This window comes from Cuculus canorus, chromosome 12 (genome assembly GCF_017976375.1).
Source record: "Cuculus canorus isolate bCucCan1 chromosome 12, bCucCan1.pri, whole genome shotgun sequence".
NCBI classification, from domain to species: domain Eukaryota; kingdom Metazoa; phylum Chordata; class Aves; order Cuculiformes; family Cuculidae; genus Cuculus; species Cuculus canorus.
This window is the reverse complement of record NC_071412.1, coordinates 159,408-185,017: the sequence shown is the minus strand read 5'-3', so window position 1 is coordinate 185,017 and position 25,610 is coordinate 159,408. Positions and strand designations below refer to the sequence as shown.

The following is a 25,610-nucleotide window of genomic DNA, read 5'->3' as shown; positions in this document are numbered from 1 at the left end:
CACGAAACAGGATCAGGAGAGAGGTTGTCACTGCGTGTCTTGCTAGGCAGATGTCTGTCTGCTTCTGGTATCCACAACTGACTAGTAATGAAATGGAAAGTTTCTTAAGCATCTTAATAGTGAAAGGCCTAGAAAATAAAGGTTTGAAAGGCAACTTTGTCAGAGTCGATAGAGCATGAGCTAAATGAAGTCTCACTTTATGCTTTTTGTTTAGTTTTATCTTGTGCACAGCTGTGTCTGTACCAGTACGATCTTGTACATGAGCCCTCTGCATCCAGGTTCAATAACAAAGTGAGTCAGTGGTCAGTACAGGGTGACTTTTCTTGTGAGAATCTTGCCTGTGTTTGCATTGCAGTGCTGGATCGAATGTGCTGATATTGGAGCCATTGGGAATTTCTCTTTTAAAATTCCCAAGTAGGAAGACTTGTTCAGTCTGGTCTGATAAAAATCTATTTTGTAGGTACAAACTTGTCTTTTTCATCTAAACTCTATTATGCTCACACTTCACATCCTGAACTTTGACGTGCAGTCCTTCTCCAGCTCTGTGACAATCAGCTCTGTGACAATCAATTGTCCTTGCCTACCTGAGACGTAGCTGTGCAGTGGTGTGAATGATGTTCCTCAGAATTTTCTGATCGGCTTGGTTATGGGCCCAGTTTGTAATCTTATTTCCTTTTGTTCAAAACTGCTGTAGGGAGTGGCTGCCCAGTGACCAAAGCAGAAGAGACAAATTCTCTGGCATGCACCCCTGCCCGCAGCCTGCAGCTCCTGCAGCTCTCTGGACAAGGCCCGCTTGTACAGGAGAGTCATTCCACGTAAGCATAAATCCCCAAACTATTCTAACAGCTCAATTGCAGTAGTGCATTTCCACCACTTCCCTCCATTCAAGTCCTTGTCTTTGATTTTTAGCAATCAGCGGTTTAATTTTGCACTGTGGGAGAAGCATGGCTTTATTTTGTGATAAAATTAACTAATGATGCCCAAGTGGTCGATGTCCATTTCTGCAGTCTCTTGCTAGTGAATACCTGACCCTCTCCTTTTGTGAGAAGAATCCTAGTGTGACAAGCTGGAGCTACCTTTGGCAAAAAGTTAATGCATTTTCTGGTGATGTATGGTCATTGTTTCCATGTTGCTTATTCTTGGTCTGCAGTGTCTCCTCAGGCCTAGTTACTCCTCCTCTTGTTGCCATTGGATCCAGTGCTCTTGTCTTCAGCAGTCCTACGGAACAAGAGCAAGCAAAGGGTAACATTTTCTGCATGCTGGTCTGTGGTGGTGTTTCTGGGCTCTATGGTTTAGTCTGAGCATGCAACCTTTTCTAAACCTATTAAAATTATATTTAAAGACTAAAGCGGGATGGAGAACACTGAAAAAGGTCTGTGTTTGTGACTCAGATGCTGATGTGCTGTTGACAAGCTGGAGAAGTGGGCCTGTGTGAACCTCATGAGGTTCAACAAGGCCAAAGGCAAGGTTCTACACTTGGGTCAGGACAATTCACAGTTTCAATACAGGGTGGGGGATGATGTGATTGAGAGCAGCCCCACAGAGAAGGGCTTGGGCTGCTGGTAGATGAAAAACTCAACATGAGTTCATAGCCCAGAAGGCCAAGCGTGTCCTGGGCTGCATCAAAAGAAACACATCCAGCAAGGCGAGGGAGGGGATTCTGCGCCTCTGTTCTGTTCTTATGAGACCTCACCTGGTGTATTGTGTCCAGTTCTGGAATCTTCAACATAAGGAGGATATGGGGTGAGTCCAGAGAGGGGCTACAAGGATGATCTGAGAGCTGGAGCAGCTCCCATGTGAGGACAGGCTGAGAGAGTTGAGGTCGTTCAGCTTGGAGAAGAGAAGGCTCTGAGGAGACCTTAGAGCAACCTTTCAGAGAGGCATAATTAGACTAGAGACAAGGAGGAAATTCTTCACAATGAGAGTGGCGAGGAACTGGCCCAGGTTGCCCAGGGAAGTTGTGGCTGCCCCATCCCTAGAGGTGTATGAGGCCAGATTGGATGGGGCCTTGAGCCTCCTGGTCCAATGGGAGGTGTCCCTGCCCGTTGCAAGGGCATTGGAACTGCATGATCTTTAAGGTTCTTCAACATCTTCTCTAGGCACCTGTTTGCCGTCAGGGATTACATATCCATCCACTCAGACTTTCAATGTGAGACAAAGTGTCATGGAGGGGAACAGTGGTTCCTGTCACAGAGCGTGAAATCCTCTAAGAATAGATATTTTGTTAGCTGAAGTCTGAATTTGGTTGCACTTTAATAAAGATAGGGAAAGAGAAAAAACTGACCTCAGAGAAATCCTTTTTTTCAATTTTAGATTCCTTTTCCTAATTGTAGAAGTTCTAGACCTGTAGCAAAATACTTATGTGAGTTCTTAACAATATTTTTGATCCCCCTTTAAATGTAAGGATATAGATGGTTTTGTTGTTTAACACCTGCCTCCCGCCCCCAAAAATATCAACTAAAGAGAGAAGATTTTATATTCACCCATTAAAGTATGAGAAAGTTGCACCGAAGATGAGTCTTTTAGTGCAGTGTTGGGAACTTTAGGTACGAGGCAAGAATTTGTTGGTAATGTATTTTCTGCTCTTTCAAACCAGACGAACAGATGGATACATCTGTCCCTGCTGAAGGAAGAGAGCTGATACAGAACCAGAGAGGAGATACGCTGGTGGAAACCACCGTGCCATATATCCCACCTGGACCTACTGTCCTGCCACAGGCTTCAACTCCAGTGTCCGAGAGTGCCCCCGCCTTCTTTCCCAGATCTTTACCTCTGCCATCACAACCGGAGTTCTCTCATGTAAGGGTTCCTGCAGATATCCTGCCTAGGGTTTTTACGTGGCTCCATTTTCCTGCCAGTCATGGTTACATGTCGATCAGACTATGTGGCAGTTTATCCTGCAAAGATAATGCGAAACAACTTAAGAGGGTGTAGTTAGTTACTGGACGCAGAATTTGCTGTTTTTTAATCTGTGCTGGAAACCTTCTTTGTGGGTTTTGTTTTTTTTTTTCTTTGTCTCTGAAAGCCTGCTGCTTTCTGATGCTGAACTGGACGTCCTGCATCTCAGGCTGCGTCACGCATTAGGCTTTTGTCAGAGTAGACCTTAGCATCATTTCTCTAGCAGAACATGGAACTGTTTTGTAATAAAGCATATGTATTCTCTTACAAGGCTAGAATTAATTTGTTACATTTTTCATGTTGCTTATCCTTATTATCTGTTGTTTCCTTTCTGCTTTTAGATTCTGGAAGTTATTAATGTTTAAAGGGACTTAAAAGACAGTGGCTTCATAGCTTAATATTACAAATTTCATCAACTTAAGGCAAAAACCAAAGGTTGTACAAGAGATTACAGTAGTCAAAGCAGGGCTTCTTGTTAGCTGAAGGCAGCTTGCATGCTAGTGGAAAAGACTGCTCCAGAGAATCTTTCCAGGACCCTTGATTTGACTGAAAATAGCTACTGATTTGCCATAAATGTGATTTGATAGTGAGAAGCATACCAGCATTGTGTTTGACTTTGCCACAGAGGTACTAAAAAGTAATAGGTGATGATACTTTTTCTCTGTATGAACTGGCAATTACAAGTCCTATAAATGAATGGAAAAAAGTTTTTTTAATCTGTATTTTTTTCCTGAGCTTGCTCTTCTCCATCATCCAGTGTAATGTTCTAGGAATAACAAATAAACATTCCTCGTCAGGATGCCCTGATGCTTCATGTCCCCATTTTTTTCATTTTAGGATATCTTTGTTCCAACTCCAACCCCACAGAAGAATCCTGAAGGAGAAGGAAAAGCTGCTGCTTTGACTTGTCTGTGCTTACCAGGAGATTTCTCTGGACCCACAGGTGCTGTGTCACAGCCTTCCGAGTCCTGTAAGCTGATGCTTTCTGCAAGTGACTGTAGCCAGACCGATGCAGAGGTCAGTTCAGGGTCTGTGAAGGCAGGCCAGGACAGTGAAAGCACACAAGTAGAGATGATTTCTGAATGCAAGCCCTCACACCTGGGACTCTCTTCTGTGGAGAATGACAGTGTAAAACTGAGGCTGGACACGGGTGATCAAGCCCTCTCTGAAAACTGTGAAAAAGTGAAAATGGAGGATTTACAGACTGCAGGAAAACCCGTAATGCAGCTATTAAGTGCAGAGGTAGCAGGAGATGGGTTATTAGCCCCTATGGCTCATCGGGAGATGGAGTGTATTTCTGGAAGCCAGACTGCTGCAGAAGAGCCTGGTCTGCCTGAGATTTTGTCATACACTCAGAGTAGGGAAGCACGGTCTGAGGATCATCCATTGGAAGAGACTTCTGAACCTGAGGCAGTTCCTGAGACTCAGTGTGAAGAAAAAGAAGAAAAGCTGCAAGTCAAAGAGAAGCAAATAAATGAAGATGTGTCCTTTGATAATATAACGCTTTCTCAGAGGTTTGTTCCTGAAAGGGAAGTACAATGTCCTGAAAATATGGAAGTGGAATTTGGTGATGGTTCTTGTAAAAGGAGCGGAACATTTTCTGATCAAGCCCGAGAACTGGAAAAGATTGGACCAGAAGGCCAGAAAAAAGAAACTTCAAAAGGTACTTCTGGCACCAAAGAGGCAAAGAGTGTGGATAAACTGTCCCTTAAGGCTGCTTCAGAAAATATGCCAAAACTCAATGAAGTTTTATCTAAACCTTCTGTAGGAGAGTTACTGGAACCGCACAACAATTTGTTTCCTAATTTAGAGAATGATGTTCCATCAGAAGTGGCGTTATGTGCCAAGAAACACCCAGGTTCTTCAGGATTAGGGCAGATAACAACCACAGGGAATCAGCCACCACTTCAAGAGACAGAGGCTGACATGCTGGTGACTCAGCAGGAAAATCAGGTACCAAAGAATACAGAGGACAATGTTACAACAAGGAACCTGGAACAAGAAAAGCGAGAAGAAGAGATGCAGTCACAGGCCAAGGCAACTGCTCAATCCCCCAGTCCTTCCAGTGGTAAGTGAATTTAGGTTAGTAGTTCAGTGTGTATTTTGAATAACGTCAGGGACAGTTCTGTACAATCCTCCTTGTGTTCAGGGAGTGCTGATCTTGGATGTGTGTTGAACAGTGGCTCTTAAGAGTAGTACAGTTTCCTGTGTTACATGCATAATATGCATTTACTTTTTTTGCCCTCTGTCTCACTGCAGGTGGGGGTGAGAAGGTAATTCCTGTACCTAACACTCTCACTGCTATATGGCAGAACCACAGAGCACCTTTGAAAACTAAGATTCATGGAATCAAAGAATGGTTTGAGTTGGAAGGGACCTTAAAGATCATCCAGTTCCAACCCCCTTGCCATGGGCAGAGGCACTTCCCACTGGATCAGACTTCTCAAGGCCCCTGCCAGCCTGGCCTTATACGTCTCCAGGGATGGGGAGCCATGATTTCCCTGGGCAACCTGTTCCAGTACCTCACCACCCTCATAGTGAAGAGTTTCCTCATTATGTCCAGTCTAAATCTTCCCCTCCAATTTAAAGCCGTTCCCCCTTGTCCTATCATTACAAGACTTTGTAAAGGGTCCCTCCCCAGCTTTCTTGTAGCCCCCTTCAGGTACTGGAAGGTTGCTATAGGGTCTTCTTGCAGCCTTCCCTTCTCCAGGCTGAACAACCTCAACCTCTCCTTGTATTGGAGGTGCTCCACCCTCTGATCATCCTTGTAGCCCTCCGCTGGACCCGTTCCAAGAGTGCCATCTCCTTCTTATGTTGAGGATTCCAGAACTGGACACAATACTGTACGTGAGGGCTCATAAGAATGGAATAGAGGGCAGAATCCCCTCCCTTGCCCTGCTGGCTGCGTTTCTTTTGATGCAGCCCAGGACACGGTTGGCCTTCTGGGCTGTGAGCATACATTGCTGACTCATGTTGAGCTTCTCATCAATCAGCACCGCAAAATCCTGTTGTGACCTTGTCATTTTTGTGACAGAAGCAACAACAGCAATATCTTTAGAAGGAAGGGGTGTGTTATAGTCTGTCTTTGCCCTCCGTTTTGGGGTTTTTTTTTTCGTCCATTTTCAGATAATTGTGGGGATGTGTAGAGCAGCTTAAAGCTAGAAACTTATACCACAAAACAGAGCAACCATCTACTACTTCTGGCATCCTGCATAGACCTTCATGTGACTGGGAGTGTGCTGCATCGCCTGCAGAACCACTGGAGCAGAGCGAGCTGTGTGAGAGCTGCTTGCAAGTTGCAGGCTGGCCATCCATGTAGCAGTAGCATGCAGGAAGCATCACAGTGTGAAGAATCATAGAATCATTAGGTTGGAAAAGACCTTTGAGTTAATCAGCTCCAACCGTACCCGTCCACTACTAAATCATGTCCCCAAGCGCCTCTTCGACCACCTTTTAAACACCTCCAGGGATGGTGACTCCACCATCTCCCTGGGCAGCCTCTGCCAGTGCCTGAGAGCCCTTTCTGTGAAGAAATTTTTCTTAATGTCCAATCTTAAGCTTTCCCTGATGCAGCTTAATACCATTCCCACTTTTCCTATCGCCTACCACTTGGGAGAAGAGGCCAGTGCTCTCCTCTCTACAACCTCCTTTTAGGCAGTTGTAGGAGCAATAAGGTCTCCCCTCAACCTCCTCTTCTCCAGGCTAAACAACCTGCAGCTCCCTCAGCCGCTCCTCTTAAGACTTGTTCTCCAGCCCCTTCACCAGCTTTGTAGCTCTTCTCTGGACACACTCCAGGACCTCAAGGTCTTTCTTGTAGTGAGGGGCCCAAAACTGATCCCACCATTCGAGGTGCAGCCTCACCAGTGCAGAGCAGGGGAAGAATCGCTTCCTTTGTCCTGCTGGCTACACTGTTTCTCATACAAGCCAAGATGTTATTAGCTTTCTTGGCCACCTGGGCACACTGCTGGCTCACGTTCAGCTGCTGTCGACCAATACCCCCAGGTCTTTCTCTGCCAGGCAGCTTTCCAGCCACTCTTCCCCAAGCCTGGACTGCTGCATGGGGTTGTTGTGTCCCAGGTGCAGGACTCTGCACTTGGTCTTGTTAAAACTCATCCCATTGGTGTTGGGACTTGACTTTTTGTTTAGAAGATAAAGAGGATAGTAGGCTCTGCTTCACTTAGTTTGGCCTAGAGTTGGGAGATTCCTTTGTCTTCTTCCATGATTAGGGTGCAGTTCTGTGCTGTGCCGGTAGTTGCCATTTGCACTGCTCTAGAGCCCTCCCTGTGAAAGTGTTACCCAAGCAAATGAAATGTTTTATGCCATAGCATTAGCTAGCTTGAAGGAGACAAAGTGAGCCAAAGAATGACCCATCCATCCTTTGATGCAGAAAGGTGAAAGGAAATGTTATAGGATGATGGTCTTGAGGATGTAAGAAAGGTTTGTAGAGAGAATTTTCCGTTGTTCCAACAGCTGATGCGGTTATGTGAAAGCAATTGGGCTTTCAGGCATACCCTTTTTTTTGAAGTCTTGAGAATGTGAAAGCTTGTTTATTTTCTCTAACTATAGCTAATGGGTTAGTAGATTATCTCTTACTGAAATGTAGGCTTGACATTTCATAAATTCTTCTGATCATTTGTTATTAGCCTGCCAAATGTGGATTTGCTGGCTAGAAGGGATTGTGGCAGCTAAATGATCAAACGTCAATGGAATTTCTAAAGACTTCAGTTTTTAAATAAAACACTCTTTAAATGGAGATCTGCTGTAGGTGAGGATATGCTGGACTGCGTCTAGAGAAGCGCAACAGAGCTGGAGAAGAGTCTGGAGCACAGGAGTTCTGGGAGCGGCTGAGGGCCCTGGGGCTGTTTAGCCTGGAGAGGAGGAGGCTGAGGGGAGACCTTATCACTCTGCACGACTCCTGGAAAGGAGATTATAGGGCCAGACGGCGGCCAGACTCTGCTCCCAAGGAACGAGGGGTTGGATGAGAGGAAATGGCTTCAAGTTGCACCGGGGAAGGTTTAGATTGGATATTGGGAAAATTCCTTCCCCAGAAGGGGTTGTCAAGTGGTGGCAGAGATTGCCCAGAGAAGGTGTGGAGTCTCTGTTCCTGGAGGGATTCAAAAGCCGTGTGGATGTGGTGCTTAGGGACAGGGTTTACTGGTGGAGGTGGCAATGTAAGGATTACAGTTGGACTTGATGATCTTAAAAGTCTGTTTGACCCTAAACGATTCTGTAATTCTGTGATGGGCATTCGTAAGCTTTTTGTGAGGAACGGCAGTTGGCCTTTAGCCATGCAGAGCGCCCACCAAGTGCAAATACCGTTGCACAGGTGCTTAGGTTGATCTCAAGGATGTTGCAGTCACTGAACCATAGAGTTAAAATGTGTGACAGCAGGGCAGGTGATAGTTTTCGAAAGGACAATAGGATTATAGAATCATTAAGTTGAAAAAGATCTTTGAGATCATCAACTCCAACCATACCCGTCCACTACTAAATCATGTCCCCAAGCACCTCATCTATCTACCTTTTAAACACCTCCAGGGATGGGGACTCAACGACCTGGGCAGCCTCTGCCAGTGCCTGAGAACCCTTTCTGTGAAGAAACTTTTCCTAATGTCCAAGCTAAACTTCCCTTGACACAGCTTGACACCATTCCCTCTAAATAGATGGCTTTTCACTGGTTGAGTTTTCTTCTAGGGGAGGTTATGTCCCTGGCATGTATTTATGACTTCACTTGCCACAAGGTAGTTGTGTAAATTGTATGTCAGCATCTTGTGTATCCGAAGAATAATGCTTTGCATCTGGTTGTAACTAAAAGTTGTATTTGAATATCTAGTGCTAGTTCTTGAATTAAGTAACTTGAGTTCGTGTTCTCATTACCTTGACTAACAAATTTCCAATACTGTTTAGTTTGGAGTTTTTTAATGCATGCTTCTTAAAATTCAGGAGTTACAGGAATAGTGACTTGCATTTTTTTGATTAATATCTTGAATGACATGCAAAGAATGGATGCAGTTTTAGGAAAAAGGGAAAAGGAAAGGTAGTGACCAAGATGATGAAAAACTATTTTGACCTCAGTGTGGAGAGGAAAGGATTATTCTGTTTTGTGAAATACTTCTATGCCATTTGGAAAGAATGCAGCCTGCAAATTACCGATATATGAAGTTGAAGGTTTGCCAATAAATGGCACAGGGTGAGGCAAAAGGTTTTTAGTGTGTTTTATCTGATAAATTCTGCACATGTGAATACACAGAGGAATGAATTCCCTGGTGGGATAGGCGACCTGAGCCAATGGACCCTGCAGGGCCTTTGTGCTGGAGGCTGCAGAAGAAGGAGCAGGAGTATTGGAGAGGACAGAGGACACCAGCCCTGCTGGTGGCAGCCTGCAGCTGGTTATGAAATTGTCGTATCTGTCATTTCTCTTATAGCTTACTTTCCAGGCAAGTTTCTGCTGTCATCATCTAGGCCTTAATTGACTGCTACAATTATTCTGCCCATCACAGGGGAGTTGGAACTAGATGATCTTTAAGGTCCCTTCCAACCCAAACTATTCCATGATTCTATGATTCTGTGGTTCTGGCTCATAGCTGTCTACCTGAAGTATCTGCTGACCTTTCCTCCAGGGTTGTTTGATGATAAAGCATCGTTTTGTGTAAGTTTCAGGTTATTAATTCAGGGAATACGTAGCTCTGCCAGCCACTCCTGCCCTAAACTTCATTTCCGTTCCTGGACTCATCTTCCTTTTCTGTGGAAAATCCTGAGCATTTCTGAGCAAAGCTGCATTCTGTGAAAGTCCTGTTCATGTCAGGATGTGTAGCCTTGCTTATATCAAGTGGCTGGGGAAAGCTGCATCAAGTTGACTGCAGCCCAGATTTTCACTGAGAGAGATTTTCCATGCAAAAGGGAGATCAGTTAGAGCAGCTCTCCTGGAACCAGTAACTGCTCAGGCAGCGGGGCGGTTGTACTGGGCAGCACCGGGGTTGTGCTTTTCCCCATTTCCAGGGCACAGTCAACTTGTGCTTTTGGTATTTGGACCAAAGCACTCTCCTGAAATTACAAATCTTGGCACTCCCTGTCTTTTAGGAACCCCGTTTCATTTTACTCTGCCAAAGGAGGGTGATGTCATTCAGCCCCTGACCAGCATAACACCACCTCTTATTGGACAGCTGAAAATGGGACCGAGAAGGCACAGCACACCCATTGGTGAGTTGGACCCAAGTGGCTGGGCTCTGCATTGAAAGCTTCCTTGAAAGCTTTTGATTCTTGACATAGGATCTGATGGGATAACTCAAACCGACCTTCGCAAAACTCCATTGAAGAACACAAAAGACCCCTCTGAGTAGTCAAAGAGCTTAGAATAAAAGAAGATTGTTTCCATTAGTCATCATTTGTTAGCAGGACTTTCTGTGCTAGGTTTTTCACAAAAAACCCCCTGTTGCATTTGCTGAGTGAAAGGAACGGGTGATCGTAAAGTATTCTGCTTGCAAGCTAAGGATGGTAACTGTGCTACAGAACTTCCATGCTTCCTAGATAGGAACTCCCTCTACTGCACTATTGCTAAGAGTGCGTGTGGTGAAGTGTCGTCACAACAGAGCTGGGACCTGAACCCCAGCAGTGTGGGTGACCATAGCTGCTTTTTGGTTTACTTGGTTCTGTTTTCCTATTTCCAGTGGATGGTAGTTGCCCAGACAGCACGATAGCAACCAGCGATGTGACAGCAGAGGGCATGATGGGCGTGGAAAGTGCAACGGTATCGGCAGATGTGTCAGAAGTGTGCGAGAAAGGAGATTCTCATGTCGTTCCTGACACTGATGCAAAACTCTCTCTGCGAATGAACCTTGTTACCCCTGTGAATGATGGGAGTGAGGAGTCCCTGCCGTTCAGCTTGGAAAGTAAGAGGATGAAACCTACAAGGTCCTACACCTGAGTCAGGGCAGTCCATGGTTTCAATGCAGGATGGGGGATGATGTGATTGAGAGCAGCCCTGAGGAGAAGGACTTGGGGTGCTGATTGATGAGAAGCTCCATATGAGCTGGCAGTGTGTGCCCACAGCCCGGAAGGCCAACCGTGTCCTGGGCTGCATCAAAAGAAATGTGGCCAGGAGGGAAAGGGAGGGGATTCTGCCCCTCTATTATCTTCTTATGAGCCCTCACATGGAGTATTGTGTCCAGTTCCGGAATCCTCAACATAAGAAGGAGATGGAGCTGTTGGAACGGGTCCAGCGGAGGGCTACAAGGATGATCAGAGGGTGGAGCACCTCCCATACAAGGAGAGGTTGAGGTTGTTCAGCCTGGAGAAGGGAAGGCTGCAAGGAGACCTTATAGCGACCTTCCAGTACTTGAAGGGGGCTACAAGAAAGCTGGGGAGGGCCTTTTTACAAAGTCTTGTAATGATAGGACAAGGGGGAATGGCTTTAAATTGGAGAGGGGAAGATTTAGACAGACATGAAGAGGAAATTCTTCACTGAGGGTGATGAGGCACTGGAATAGGTCGCTCAGGGAAGTTGTGGCTGCCCCATCCCTGGAAGTATTCAAGGCCAGGTTGGATGAGGCCTTGGGCAGCCTGATCCACTGGGAGGTGTCCCTGCCCATGGCAGGGGTGTGGAACGAGATGATCTTTAAGGTCCCTTCCAACCCAAACTATTCTGTGATTTTACGATCATACGGGTCCTACTAGATCTCAGCCCTGACTCAGGAGCTCTTTGTGACCTGAGGCAGTTCTCCGAGTCTCTGTAATTTTTGTCATTTTTCTTTTTGGGCAGTGTCACTTGAATTTCTTTCTCTGTTCTTGCAATGCTCTAAGGAAGGATGGGGTGAGAGGAGAGGCTTCTAGTGTGAGGAAAGGTATTTCCAGCAGAGTAAAAATTGTCATGCATAGTGGCAATGTCACAGGACAGGAACTAGACTTTGATTAAATTGGGGAAAATTTTTAGAAGTATAATCTGAACAAAAAGGTTTGTCAGCATTTTAATCAGAACAGTGACATTCAGACTCATAGTTTAAAACTAGTAGGAACTCAGGTCTGTGATGAGAAGTTGGGCAGAGAGGCCTGGGCAGCCTTTGTCCAGCATTACTCAGTTACCCTCCTTGGTACTCAACTCCCTCTGCTGAGTGTAGCAGGGCTGGGAAGGGGCAGGAGAGTCTGTTCAGGTGACGCCAAAATCATCCTTCCCTTGCCTCTTGTTCCAGAGCCTCCAGCCAGCAACAGGGAAGATGGATCCGCTGCTGCTGTCAGGTAATTGGGCTTGTTGCTGCACAGCGTTAATATGAAGGTCTGGATAGGTTCTTTTTCTGCTAATTGCCAGCAGCAGGAAAAGATAAAGACACAGAAGCAGGGAATGCTTTTGGTAGTAGCCAGAACATTAACCCTTTAGCTCTCACAGCAGGTTTTAAGTACGTAGGCAAGGTCAGTGCCCCACCTGCTCTTCCAATGCAGGCTTGTCCTTCCTACTATGTCAGCATTTTGCCGCCTTCTGATTGTAGTCAGAGTGGAAATCCATAACTTGTGCAGTCCAGAATTCAAGTCTGCCATATCCATCTCTTAAATTTCAAATGCATATTTTTCTGCGTTCTTTCCTTTCTTTCCTTGTGCAATTTTCTGCAAAGAACCCCTGAAGAGTAGTGAAAGGTAATTCTCTTTTTGATATGAAACTGATGGAGACATAATCAGGTCACCAATATATTCAAGTCATAGTTTAACATGTTGACCAAAGCACAAGTTAACTCCCTTGGTCTTTTGGTTTGGATGTATCTGTCTTATCTCATGTTTAATGCTTAGCATTGCTTGATGTCAGCTTTTGGGAATTATGGTTTGTAAGTACTAATAAGAATCTGAGTCAGAAGATAGTGACCTGTAGGGTCAACTAATGGGTTGAAACAGTGAGAAACTTAGAAATAAACTCGGTGTGTCTTGTCACGGGAGTGCATGCTGGATGGTAATCATGCCTCAGTGCTGAGGATTTGGCAGTCGTTCCTCATGGGTTGAGGATAGGTTGCCTTTGTAGGTATAGGTTGAACTTGACTTCTCAGTGTCCGCTTTGTGACTGTCATTCCCAGTATTTTTACTGTGTCATGAATGTCCTGAGAAGCACGCCATAAATGCTCTTTGTCCCCTGGTGGGTACCATAGGCAGTAGATGGTGAAGCTTCTGGTGGCACTGCATTTTCCACACTGTGTTTTGTGGAATTGTTACACTACTCTTGGCTGTTAGGGTGTCTGCAGAAATGAAAGAAATGCTTATGCAATTGCAGCTTGTTTCTTGACTTTTGAGACTATCTCACTCATTCTGTTGCTGGGTAGGTCAACGTGCTCAGTACTAGTTGTTGCTTTCCCAAGGGGCTAGAGAACTCTTGTTTTGCTTTATAAGGAATTTTCTCACTCCCTGATGCTTTGTTTGTTTGTTTGTTTGTTTTAAATCTGCACTGCTAGCTCCCAGAAAGCATCATCTGTGTTTAGTCGTGTCTGTGAAGTTCGTCGAGAGGATGAGGCCAGAGGTCATGGTCTTTCCACTTCTCCATTTAGGTAACTCTTCACAGTCTTTGCCTGCCAGTCTTGGTTGGATTTAGATGCACATGTGCATTTTCTGCATCAAAGAAATTGCACTAAGTCATTGTCTTTGGGTGACTTAGAAGGTTGGGGACATCAGGGTAAGTATAATAAAGCACTGTGTATTTGTATCTCACACAGTAATCAGACCTACCTTTTTGACTGAGAAGCGATGTGATCCCAGCTGGCAAATATACTTTGGTAAAATCTAGGCCTTGATAGAACTGAGATCATACTCACAGCTGTTAAAGTGCCTTTTTTTTTTTACTACTGTTCCGAGATCTTCTAACCTGTTGTGTTTGTTGTTTCTGCTATTGTCCCTTCTGAATCCATCAATTTTGCTGTCTGTGGCTGCTTTGAAGAGGGCTGCACTGCTGCATGTGTTATGGTGATTAGAGTGCTGGCTGAAGGACCAGGTGTCGAAATCTGCTTCTTCAGTGTTCTCCATTCTCTTTTGAAGGGGCGGTGAGGTCTTGGTTTACGGAGAAAGTGTAACCTATATTTCAAGAGGGTGAGGTACAGACAGAACTGAAAACAGTTGCTCCTCAAAGTCCTCAAGCACATGAGCGAAGCCAAGCGTATCTGTCTGGCCAGGCTCCATATACACTCTCCCAAAGTCCCTGATAGCACTTGCTACAGGGCAGATGAATTTGAAGACATTAGACAGCCCTTGTGTTTGTGCTCCTGCTTCTTCCTGCTAGGTGTGATTAACACTTTCAAGCCAATGAAGTGCTGAAGCAGCCTGTAGCAGCTGTGAGATGGCGTGACTTCTAGAAACACGTGGTGTTGTGGTGTCTGACCCGTGGAGTACAGATTGCTTTATTTGTATTTGGAAAAGCACCTGGTTCTCTACAGGTGTCAGCCATTCTTCTTGCTACCAAAGGAATCACTTGAGAGACATTGGAAGTTTATTTTATAATTTGAGGCTCACTGAGTGAGTTCTGTGCAATCTTCAGAAGTGATTAAATGACTGCTGGGTTGGTTTTTTTTTTTTAAATAGTGCTTTCACTGGAGTGGCAGCGTATCGGTTGTCTTGCTTTTTTAATCAATAATCTTGATGTGTATATAACTGGTTTGCAGGGGGAATCTGTTCAGTTTTCCTGGCACAGAAGAAGATGCTGAATTACCTAAAAATCCCAGTGGTTGGCAGTACCAGCAACGTGAGGCAGATAACAGTGGTGGACAGGTCCTAATTCCTCAGGGAGCGCATCAGGAGTGCCAACAGCCTTCTGGTGCCAAGGATGGGTGGCCTGCGGAGACTGGCATTGTAAGCACTCAGCCAGAGGAAGGGAGAAGAATGCAGAAGAAACCAAGTGAGGCTGTTAAAATTGATGAAAGCGAAGAGAGGTGGGCAGACACCAATAATAAAGGGATTCAAACTATGGCAGACTGTCTTTCTACACCAATGACTGTTACAGTAGCAACCCAAACATCAGAAGAAATCTCTAGGCAGGTGGAAGTGGGAACCAGCGTGTCCGGGCAGAGACCTGAGCAACAAGATGCTAATGTCCAAACTGAAGAGAGTGGGGAAAATCTTGTGAACGCTTCTGGAGAGGACATGGACTCTCTGCATAGTCAGGTGGGATGAAGGCTGCCTGGATTTCATTTTACTGCTTTAGAACAGTGAAGTATCCCTTCAGCCAGTAAATTCTCTAACAGAAGGTACTCTATCGAAAAAAGCCAGAAGGCCACTTTAAAATGTTAATGTCACAGGCGGTCCTGTGTCAGCTATACACAACTGCTAAGGTAGCAATACTCAGTGGGCAGCTTAAGTTTGGAAAGTAGGTGTCTCCATATTAATTTTCTAGAAAAATATGACAAGTGATTTGTGCGTGTATGTCCAGGTGTAGTTAACCCTGTAAAAAAAATCACTTTTTGTTGGATGGAGATCGGAGTTGCATCAAATTTTGAATGAAGGGCTCAGTACCTTCTGTTTTGCACCAACTGACTTGTGACGGCTTGGTGTGCTGTTCAATCCAGTGTCAATGTACAAACACGTGAGAGGAGAGCTCCTCCAGAGAAACGTTCTAGCAAGATTAATAAGTTTGAATTAGTATTTCGGAAGTATTGCAGAGCAACTTTGCAGTTACAGCTTGTGTATTTTCTGGTGAACACAAAGACTATAGGAAAAGTTTTTTTCTAAACTTGTGTTAAAAAAATAGTGCATCCCCTAGGAAACATGCAATTAACGGGGCCATAAATATGCCATGCAACAGTGATGTGGTATTTCAGAGAGTCTACTGAATGAAAGAGTACCAGAAGCCATGCTAAACAAGTTGGCTGGTTCCTTCTTGGGCTGCCATGATTTCCCTCCCTCTAACCATCATCAGGCCAGCAAAACGTGTTCAGTTCTGCCCTTTAGGGTCTCTTGTGTTGTTGCATCTCATTTGTAACAAGACACTGAAAGGTTCCCTGTCCTGGTACTTGAACATGAAGGAATGGTACTGTGGACATAGCTCTACCCAGAAATTACTTGCTTTTCATTGTGGTTTGTTTTGGTTTTAATTTGTTCTGTTTATTACAGGGAGAGGAGGAGTTTAACCTTCTTCACCCCCCCAAAGGCCGAGTTCAGCATCGTCACATGCGAACCATTCGAGAAGTGCGCACTGTTGTTACTCGTGTTATAACAGATGTTTACTACATCAATGGCACAGAGGTGGAACGAAAAGTAGTTAAGGTAAGTTCCTGTTTTCAGGGCTGAGTGTAATCATATGTTGGCTGAAAACCAAAATTAATTAAAATGTGAGCGTGCTGTGGCTTCATAAAATGAGCTGTTGTGATAACAAACTTTTCTTCATAAGCCAACACGTCAACCGTTCAGTCTGTGCCAAAAGCCGTGTGTTTGCTGCTGCTGTATCTCGTACCAGTTACTGTGTGCTGCAGATGCCCTGACTCTTTTTTCTTCTCTAAGAACTGAACAAAAGATGAATATTTGTATCCAGCTGTGTTAAGCTCTGCCTTGTTGGCTGATTTCTTCATGTGGAGCAGCTCCAGGCCTGCAGCAAGGGACACGCTGTCTGCTGTTGGCGGTCCAGGCACAAATCTTGTGTGACCGTCTTCAGTTTCATCGATGTGATCTCAGCTTATTTGCCTGGTGATTGTAGAACTTCCTTCTAACAAGCGAGCCACCTTTGGTAAAGCTCTATTCATTTCTCTTAAGGAAACTGAGGAGCCTGTAGTGGAGTGCCAGGAGTGTGAGACTGACACATCCTCCTCTAGGACTGCAGCAGGATCCTCACTGACGTCAGGGGACCTTGGTGATGTCAGCTCCTTCTCATCTAAGGCATCAAGCCTCCATCGCATATCCAGTGGAGCAAGCAGCGGCCACTCTGCCACACAGAGCAGCAGCAGCAGCAGCTCAGGACGAGGAACTGGAGGTGTCAAAGGGAGAGTGTGTGGGACAGAAACTGGAGAGTTTGCTTTACCTGCTGGCAGAGGCACCTTAGGAAAACTAAGGTGGGCGCAGAGCCTTGGAAAAAGAAGAATAGATGTTTTGCAGAAGTGAACAGCTGGCCTGGGTGGGACGTGAAGAAGGCAGACCCGAAACCAAGAATTTTCTGGGAAGGATTTGGCTTGAGGAATAGAAATAAGGAATTAGTCTTTGCTTTTACGTCCATTCTTCCTAAAGGAGTATTTTGTTTCCCTGTGAGGCATCGTTTTGCTTAAGCCCTTCCCAGTTTAGCAGCTGTTGTGGTTTTGGCTGGGATGGAGTTACTTTCTTCCCAGTAGCTGCTGTATTTTGGATTTAGTGTGAGTATACTGTCCATCACACATATTAATTGTTGCCAGGTAGTGTTTATGCTCAGCTGAGATAGAGTAACTTTCTTCCCAGCAGCTGTTCTTCTTTAGATTTAGTATGGTAAGAATGTGGAAAATAAACTGATGTTTGTAGTTGTTGCCAGGAAATCAAGGACGTGGGTATTTTTTTTTTTTCATTTTCCCATGTTTTGCTAGTGTTCAGGTGCAGAGTTGGGGCAGCTCACACGAACTGTCCAGCGGAATATTCCATACCATAACATCACGCTCTGTATAAAGATGGGAATTGGCAGGGGCGAGAGTTGGCAGGCGGTCCAGCTTCCATATTCAGTGCCAGGTGTTGTGCTGTTGCTGCGCTCGCTTTGACTGCTGCACTTGCTGGAATCGATGCTCACAGGGGATAATAATTGGGCTGTGAGCAGTTATATTTTAAATTTAGTTTTTATTGTTGTTGTTATTATTATTCCCTCTTTAATTGTTCTGATAACACCGTCTTTATCTCAAGCCACAAGCTTTCCTCTTGTTTTCTCATTCTTCTCCCCACCCCACCGGGTGGAGAGGAGTGAGAACAGCTGTGTACTGTTTAGCTGCCAGCACACCACAGCTGCACCACAGCAGCGATGAGGCAAACTTCTTGACCAGTTGTGAGATCACTGAGAAAAGTGGGGAGGTCCTAATGATTTGACGTCTCTTTTTCACAACAATTAATTCATGAATTCTCTAGCCCTAGGAAAGGAGCTGGTCAGCCAGCATCTCCGCTCAGAGTTAGCCAGACAGAAGCCCTGCCTTGTGATGAAGAGGAGGACTCTACTTCTGGCTCTCGTCAGGGTGGCAGAGCACCCGCAACACCTCGTGGGCGAGGGAGAAGAGGCCGACCTCCATCCCGAACCACAGGAACAAGGTACCCTGGAAAAAGGAGACTGTGACTTTAATTTATTGCCGACAAAGAGAACGGGGAGCTGTTGTCTTAATGTGACAAAGAGAAAGGAGTACTGAGTGTTTCAGAGCTAGTTTTCGGTGATACCATGTAGCAGCTGCACGCCTCTTGCCCGAGTATACCTTGTTTAGTAACTTTTTCCTGATCCTTCTAGGAGTGCTTTTATCTTTTTTTCTTCTGGAACCGTTTTTCTCTTTCTACAGAGATTCAGCTGGACTACCAGGTGTGGAGGATCTCTCAGTTATTGCATCACCTGAGGAGAAATCATTTGCTCGTTCAGTTTGCCTGCCAGATGGAGGGGAGAAATCTGATGCTTCTGGCTTCTGTGCCTTACGTCGAAGTGACTCTCCAGAAATCCCATTGCAAGTGGGGACTGGTCCTTCAGACTGTACAGACTTGTCCTCTGGAAGCAGCTTTGTGGGCCTCAGGGTTGTAGCAAAGTGGAGCTCAAATGGGTACTTCTATTCTGGGACGATTACCCAAGATGTTGGGGCAGGAAAATACAAGCTGCTCTTTGATGATGGATATGAATGTGACGTGCTAGGAAAAGATATCTTACTCTGTGATCCTATCCCGCTGGAGACCGAGGTGACTGCACTCTCAGAGGATGAGTACTTTAGTGCAGGTAAGAGCAGTGCTTGAGCTCCATCTTTGGGTTTTCTGCATTGCTGACTGCAATGGGAGATGGGAGCTTGTCCAGGAGGATGGGAATGCTGGATATAGTTGGTAAATGCATGTTATTTGCTGTCTTGTCAGGTGTGGTGAAGGGACACCGGAAGGAGTCTGGAGAGCTTTACTATTGCATTGAAAAGGAAGGCGAGAGGAAGTGGTACAAACGAATGGCTGTTATCCTGTCACAGGAACAAGGAAATAAGCTCCGGGAACAGTTTGGGCTAGGTCCTTATGAACCTGTCACCCCCCTGACCAAGGCAGCTGACATCAGTCTTGGTAAGGGGAGGTGCTCTTGAGCTGCCACCTATGCTGTTCTGCATCCTGTGCCTTTGGGATGTTCCTAGCTCCTGATCTGCTGAGCAATGCTTTTGGTACTTTATAATGGATCTTTGGGATATTTTTCTAGTTTTGTGTCTTGCTTAGTGGCATTGACTGGTTGGTGGAGAGTGGCCTGCTGCTAGGACAGTGGTGCTTGCGGTACTCATCTGCACGTGGGGGATGGCTCCTGTGGTGCAAACTCTTGGGCAGTTCTGGGAGGAAAAGAGACAGGGCTTGGGAAGAAAGAAACACGAGAGAGAGATCTTTTTTCCCCGCTCTTCTCTGCCAGAGAGTAGTGAGCCCCTTCCAGGCCCTGTTGAGTTTAGCCATCTCTGTACACAGAGTTAGGGTGAAAGCTCATGGAGTTTGGTGACAGCTGGCTACTGATCTCTGTATTTTATATTGCAGATAATCTTGTGGAGGGGAAGCGGAAGAGACGTAGTAACCTTGGTTCTCCCAGCACTTCCAGCAGCAGCACGACTCCCACTCGTAAAGGCCAAGAGAGTCCACGCATCCCACCAGGCACACTGTCTGGGAAAAGGAAACTTGTTGCTTCTGAAGATGAGAGATCCCCAGCTAAACGTGGCCGCAAGTCAGCCATGATAAAGCCTGGTGAGAGAGGACTTCACTTTCTGCCCTTAACTTGAATTCAGCTATTTTTTTTTCTCTACCTCCTATTTCTATGATTGATCTTTCCACATCCCATAAGTAAAAAGCATGAGACTGTTTGCTGTGCAGGATTTGAGACGATTCTCCCTGGATGCATTCAGCAGCCAGAGGTATTTTTAGTGTAGGCTGCGTACTTGTCTGCCATCCTTTCAGTCCCGTCTTTCAGAAGTGTTCTGACCTTGTGGCCAGCAGATCTAGTGAGGTGATTCTGCCCCTCTATTCTGTTCTTATGAGATCTCACGTGGAGTATTGTGTCCAGTTCTGGAATCCTCAACATAAGAAGGAGATGGAACTGTTGGAAGGGGTCCAGAGGAGGGCTACAAGGATGATCTGAGGGCTGGAGCACCTCCCATACGAGGACAGGCTGAGAGTTGGGGTTGTTCAGCCTGGAGAAGAGAAGGCTGCGAGAAGAACTTATAGCGACCTTCCAGTACCTAAAGGGGCTACAGGAAAGCTGGGGAGGGACTTTGTACAAAGTCATGGAGTGATAGGACGAGGGGGAATGGCTTTAAATTGGAGAGGGGAAGATTTAGACTAGACAAACGGAATAAATTCTTCACAATCAGGATGGTAAGGCACCGGCCCAGGTTGTCCAGGTGCCCCACCCCTGGAAGTGTTCAAGGCCCGGTTGGATGGGGCCTTAGGCAGCCTGATCCACTGGGAGGTGTCCCTGCCTATGACAGAGGGGCTGGAATTAGATGATCTTTAAGGTCCCTTCCAACTCAAACCATTCTATGATTCTATGACCTTGTGATTTGCCTCTCTTTGTTCTTATCTTCTCCCTTGTCTGTTTGGTCAGTCCTGAAATGCCTTGTTGGATCCTTCACAGGATCCTTCACAGCTTTAAGAGTGGTTTCAGGTTGTTGACAGACAGACTGGTGAACGTTGTCCTGTTAGTCACTCAGGTTTTGATTTGAAGATTCTTTGCAATTATAGAAGATCTCTACTTATCCTTGCATAGTCCTAACCCAGTCCTGCCTCTCTCCTCTGGTGAAATAACTGCAATTGAACATATCCCAGTGTCTTTTTGCTGAACCTGACTCATGGTGCTTCTGTCTCTCTGCAGGAGCTGTGAAAGCTGGAGAGTTTGTAGGCACCTATGAAGGTGCAGATGCTGTAGAAGCCCCAGTGCTGGAGTACCATCACAGACCCTTGCCCCAAAATAAGACCCTCTTTTTGGGCTATGCCTTCCTCCTCACCATGGCAACACCCAGTGACAAATTGGTCAATCACCAGAGGGCGTCAGATGTTCCCACAGGGAGCAGTGAGGAGGAAGAAGGTGAGGAAAATCTTACTCGTTCCGATTGGAATGCTGTGGCTTTAGGGAAAACACTGGATGCTGTCTGATCAGGCATTTGTGAGAGTGATTGTTTTGCCCTTTTGCTCTTTAATCCTTTGAAAAAAAGGACCTAAGTTTCAGTCTTTGTTTTAGAGAATTTACAGCCTGAAATGTGGCAAACCTCAATGATGGTCACAGAGCCGTTCTGGAGGTTAACGAGGCTGTGAAAATTAGTGAAAGCAGCAGTCTCAGAGTAGTAGTAACAGAAGAAGGAAGGGTTTGAGAGGAAAGGGATACATAGGCTGGGAAACATGGAACTTGGAAGCATGGCTGGGATGCTCCAGTTACGTGAACTGCAGCATGAAAAAAGTGATGAGGTGCTCGCTTGGCCAGTTTGTCCAGCGCTGTGCTTCCTGTTCTGCGGCATTTGTGGGGTGTTTTTTGTCTCTTCCAAAGGTTTTCTCTAGATATTCTTGGGAGAAAGGCTGGGATCTCTCACCGGAATGTACAAGAGCTCTGTAGTCTGAGGGAGTGTACAGCCATAAGCAGATAGATTATAGCCCAATCTTGAACGTGCTGTTTCTGCTGTAGAATTTTTAGAGATGCCTCCATACGACAAACATTACATCGCACAGCAGCTGCGAGCAGGAGCTGGGTATATCCTGGAGGACTTCAATGAAACCCAGGTAAGGGCTTGCTTATTGATCCAGAATGATAATTGAGATTGGAAAGGTTTTCTATAGCTCATCTTGTCCAGCCCCTGTGCTGAAAGCAGGATCAAATTGAGCAGATTGCTTACGTCCTTGTCCAGTTGGGTTTTGGGTATCCTCAGGGATGGAAGCTCTGCAACCTCTCTTGGCAGCCTGATCCTGTGTTTCATCCCCCACAGTTTAAAACAAAAAAAATAAATTAAATGGAATTGCTGTACTTCAGTTTGTACCTGTTGCTTCTTGTCCTTTTAGTGGATAATAGGAGAGTCTGGCTCCATCTTTAGAACTCCCTCATATCAGTCGTGAATATGCATTGATAAGACCACCCAAGCCTTCCCTTCTTAACCTTAAACAAGCTCAGCGCTCTCAGCTTTGTACCTCAAATGCTCCAATGCCCAGATCCCTCCGTGGCCCTTGGCAAAGCTGGCTCTGGTCTGTCCTGTTGTGCTGTAGAACCTCAGAGCAGGTGCACTACTCCAGCTGTGGGCTCACCACGGGTCTGTGCCTTAGAACACCAAGAGGCACAACTCTTCACTCACCAGATCTATGTGCACAACTCATTTTGTTTAGTGTTACTCTTGTTTAAATGCAGATTTTTAATAGAGAGGGTAAATTGTTCTTGGAGCATTTTGCCTGAGGATGCAGAGTCTTCTCTAGTTGACTTACCAAGTCTTGAAGTAAAAGACAGATCTTCTCCTTCGTTTGAACTGGAAGAGATAGTTACAATACAAAAACAACTGGGCAGAGATTTTGTCTGTGAGCCGCACAGCTTGGATTGTGGTACGTGCTCCTGATTTTGGAGTGTGTTTATCTAATTCACCTTTTCACATAAAAGCTGTCAAAATCAAGGTTTCAGTTGTTTTTTTCTTTGAAGTGTTTAGCAGCGGGATAACTTCTGGGATTTTTTGCAAGCGCTGTCTCCTGTTTACATGGCTTTTTATCTCCCCTGAAGTGTAATGCAGCATACCAGTGTCTTCTAATCGCGGACCAGCACTGTCGAACTCGGAAGTACTTGCTGTGCCTTGCCAGAGGGATCCCGTGTGTGTCTCATATCTGGGTCCATGATAGCTGTCATGCTAACCAGCTTCAAAATTATCGGAATTACCTTTTGCCAGCTGGTTATAGCCTCCAGGAGCAAAAATTGCTAGAATGGTAGGTGCCAAGTAACCATGATCTGAGTCCACGGACTGAGGATTTAATGAGAGAATTGTTATGCTTAGGGTGCTTTTGAATACTGCAAGTACTGAAGATGTCCCTAGCCCTGCTCCCCATGCTTTCCCTTCTGTATAGAACAGTGCTTCCATGTCTTTCCTTGGATTTACAGTGACCTCTAATGCCAAGTGCACCTAATTTGGGTGCCTTATACACAAAAAGACGGTCTCTTCATGAGGAAGACGGAATTCAGGCACACGGTTGTCTGACTTCTCTAATTGATCAGAAATGGATAAAGGAGAGCAATATTACTGCAATTTCCTTTTCTTTTGGTACGTTTTGAAGTGAGCTTCTGCATCTTCTATGGAGTCTAAACCAGCAGGTCTCTTCTGAGAGAACAACTGTCAGGTCAGACTCCTCGGGCAAGGTGAGGGGTAGAAAAAAGCAGTTTGTAGATCTCTGTGGGCTTTTGGGTGGGAGAGCGATGCCTGCCTGCTCAGCCCTGTCGGAGTGGAGGTGTTTGGATATGCACAGAAAAGGTGGTTCAGGATGAAGGAGGACCTTACCCTCGCTTTGGATTTGGGTTGCTGCACCCCACCCCCAATGTTTTCTGGCTCTGTTTTACTTTCTGTGAAGAGGATTACTGTTCCAAGTACTTCAGGAGGAGGTGGTAAGAGAGCAGGTAATTGTATGCAAGAGATTCAGATAACCAATATGGGAGCAAGTCAGGTAACCAGAAGTAGTAGGTTATGGTCTGCAAATGAAGTCTCAGACCACTAGGCATTCTTGGCAATCTGCATTTCTCTTCTTTATTCTTCAGGCACCCACGAGAAAACCCATTCTATAATTTGAAGGTTCTCCTGGTGTCAGACCAACAGCAGAACTTCCTGAATCTGTGGTCTGAAATCCTCATGACGGGAGGAGCAGCATCTGTTAAACAGCATCACTCAAATGCTCAAAACAAAGGTACTCCCTGGTCAGCCTCTTGGGCACAGTAGTCTCTAGTATGGCTTAAAACCACTCTAGGGTGTTTGTAAGCACAAAGGAAGAGGCAAGAGTTGCTCTTGGACCTTCTGTAGGCCACTAAAAGTTTGTGTTTCCTGGTCCTGAACTCAGCTGCCTCCCCACACAGGATGCACAGCCAAGCACGCGCAGCTGGAGGTCAGGACTCATGGCTATCCACTCCTGCCTGTAATGTTGGCTGCTGGGGTTCTCTTCATTTCTATCTAGACTAAAGGGAATCCCTTACTTGCCGAGTGCCGTGTTGCTGTAGAGCAGGTCTGAACTGCTACAAAAAGAATTCAGCGGGTAGGAACGAGAGGACACAGAACAAGATCCGCAGTGGTGACACACTGAGCTGCAAAGATGCTGTTTGGGTTTTGTCACCTGACAGATGCCTGTCTTTCCTCCTGTGCAGATATTGCTCTGGGTGTTTATGATGTGGTGGTGACTGATCTTTCCTGCCCAGTTGCAGTCTTGAAGTGTGCAGAAGCTTTACAGCTGCCCGTCCTCTCGCAAGAGTGGGTGATCCAGAGCCTCATTGCTGGAGAGAGAGTAGGCTACAACAAACATCCAAAATACAAACATGACCATGTTCCCCACTGAACTACAATGTTACCCTGCTGCCCCGCTGTTGTGCAGACTGTTTTAATCCGGTTTTAAATGTTTGTGTAACTGGACAGTGTGCATGGATTACTGTATATAATTTTATCTGTTGGACTTTTATGATGAAATAAATATTCAATCCCTTGTGGTAACTGCTCGGACTCCTCCTTTATCTAAACTTATTCTACAGCTGTGTGGGGAGAGGAAAGAAACATTTGCATCTCTGAGCTGAACAATGCTAATATTCTACTTTCACTAAAGGCAAAGTCAGGTTCTGAGGAAGGGAAAGGTGTTCTCAGCTGTCGATGGCAGAAGTGGATGCCCTGTGATCAAGCTCAGGGTGGCAGCACCAGTGCTTGTGTTTGCTGGAAGAATGGCACATGTGTGCTCCTCCAGTTTGCTGCTGTTAATTCCCATGAATTTCATGAAAATGTTGCTGCAGCGACTGATAAGAATTTCCAGGACAAAGCACCGTTTTGTTTTGGCTTCTCCTCTTTCCTGTTGCTGACCTGCTTAGTGCAGCCTGGCACTGCCCACACAGGGATACAGACACAGGAGAGGAGGACAACTGACCTACTGGGAGGGGAAGGAGCAGGTAACCGCGGAAATCACCTGCTGCACTCACAGCCAGGCACTTATCTTAGCAGTCAACTGGCATAAAGGCAAAAACCCCTACAACAGGGGCCAGAGGGAGCCCAAGGCCCCAACCAGCTGTGTATGCAGTCTTCAGTCCACTGCTTCAAAACTCTTAAGTTGTTCTTGATGCTTTTTTTTTTTTTAACCCATCATTATTTCATCGCTGTCCCCTTTAGGCTGTGCTGCTCTGTAAATCCCATCGGCAAACCTCAACACCCTTTCTAGCTATTCTTTATTTTCATCGTCACAAGAATTTAACCTTTGCCTCAGGCACAATCCTAGCACAAACAGCCGTGGTGCAGGGAAGATGTCAGGCCTTATGCTTATTGTCTGTTGTCCCTGTGTCTTTCTGAGTGAGCAGAGAGCATTTCCCACCCCATCCAAGGAAACATAAGTTTCTCCAGAGCTGCAACTTCAGATGCTGTGAAAACACCACC

General features: G+C 45.7%; 1 protein-coding gene across 6 annotated transcripts in view; it reads left to right on the top strand.

Moving 5' to 3' along the window:
* TP53BP1 (tumor protein p53 binding protein 1) overlaps window positions 1-24,689 on the top strand; it is a 28,451-nt gene extending 3,762 nt beyond the window's left edge. For 3 of the 6 annotated variants that reach the window (XM_054077286.1, XM_054077291.1, XM_054077287.1), the window contains exons 6-25: window positions 695-815; window positions 1,151-1,242; window positions 2,597-2,799; window positions 3,736-4,966; window positions 9,979-10,098; window positions 10,566-10,787; window positions 12,084-12,129; window positions 13,323-13,415; window positions 14,520-15,018; window positions 15,964-16,116; window positions 16,600-16,895; window positions 17,920-18,096; window positions 18,336-18,757; window positions 18,889-19,080; window positions 19,531-19,734; window positions 20,858-21,070; window positions 21,662-21,756; window positions 22,733-22,932; window positions 23,753-23,898; window positions 24,350-24,689. In XM_054077286.1, the coding sequence (XP_053933261.1) occupies window positions 695-815; window positions 1,151-1,242; window positions 2,597-2,799; window positions 3,736-4,966; window positions 9,979-10,098; window positions 10,566-10,787; window positions 12,084-12,129; window positions 13,323-13,415; window positions 14,520-15,018; window positions 15,964-16,116; window positions 16,600-16,895; window positions 17,920-18,096; window positions 18,336-18,757; window positions 18,889-19,080; window positions 19,531-19,734; window positions 20,858-21,070; window positions 21,662-21,756; window positions 22,733-22,932; window positions 23,753-23,898; window positions 24,350-24,537 (4,913 nt within the window). In that variant the 3' untranslated portion in view covers window positions 24,538-24,689. The remainder of the gene's footprint in view (window positions 1-694; window positions 816-1,150; window positions 1,243-2,596; window positions 2,800-3,735; window positions 4,967-9,978; window positions 10,099-10,565; window positions 10,788-12,083; window positions 12,130-13,322; window positions 13,416-14,519; window positions 15,019-15,963; window positions 16,117-16,599; window positions 16,896-17,919; window positions 18,097-18,335; window positions 18,758-18,888; window positions 19,081-19,530; window positions 19,735-20,857; window positions 21,071-21,661; window positions 21,757-22,732; window positions 22,933-23,752; window positions 23,899-24,349) is intronic. The other 3 variants (XM_054077288.1, XM_054077289.1, XM_054077290.1) reach the window with 3 other exon arrangements.
* Window positions 24,690-25,610: the final 921 nt, after the last annotated feature.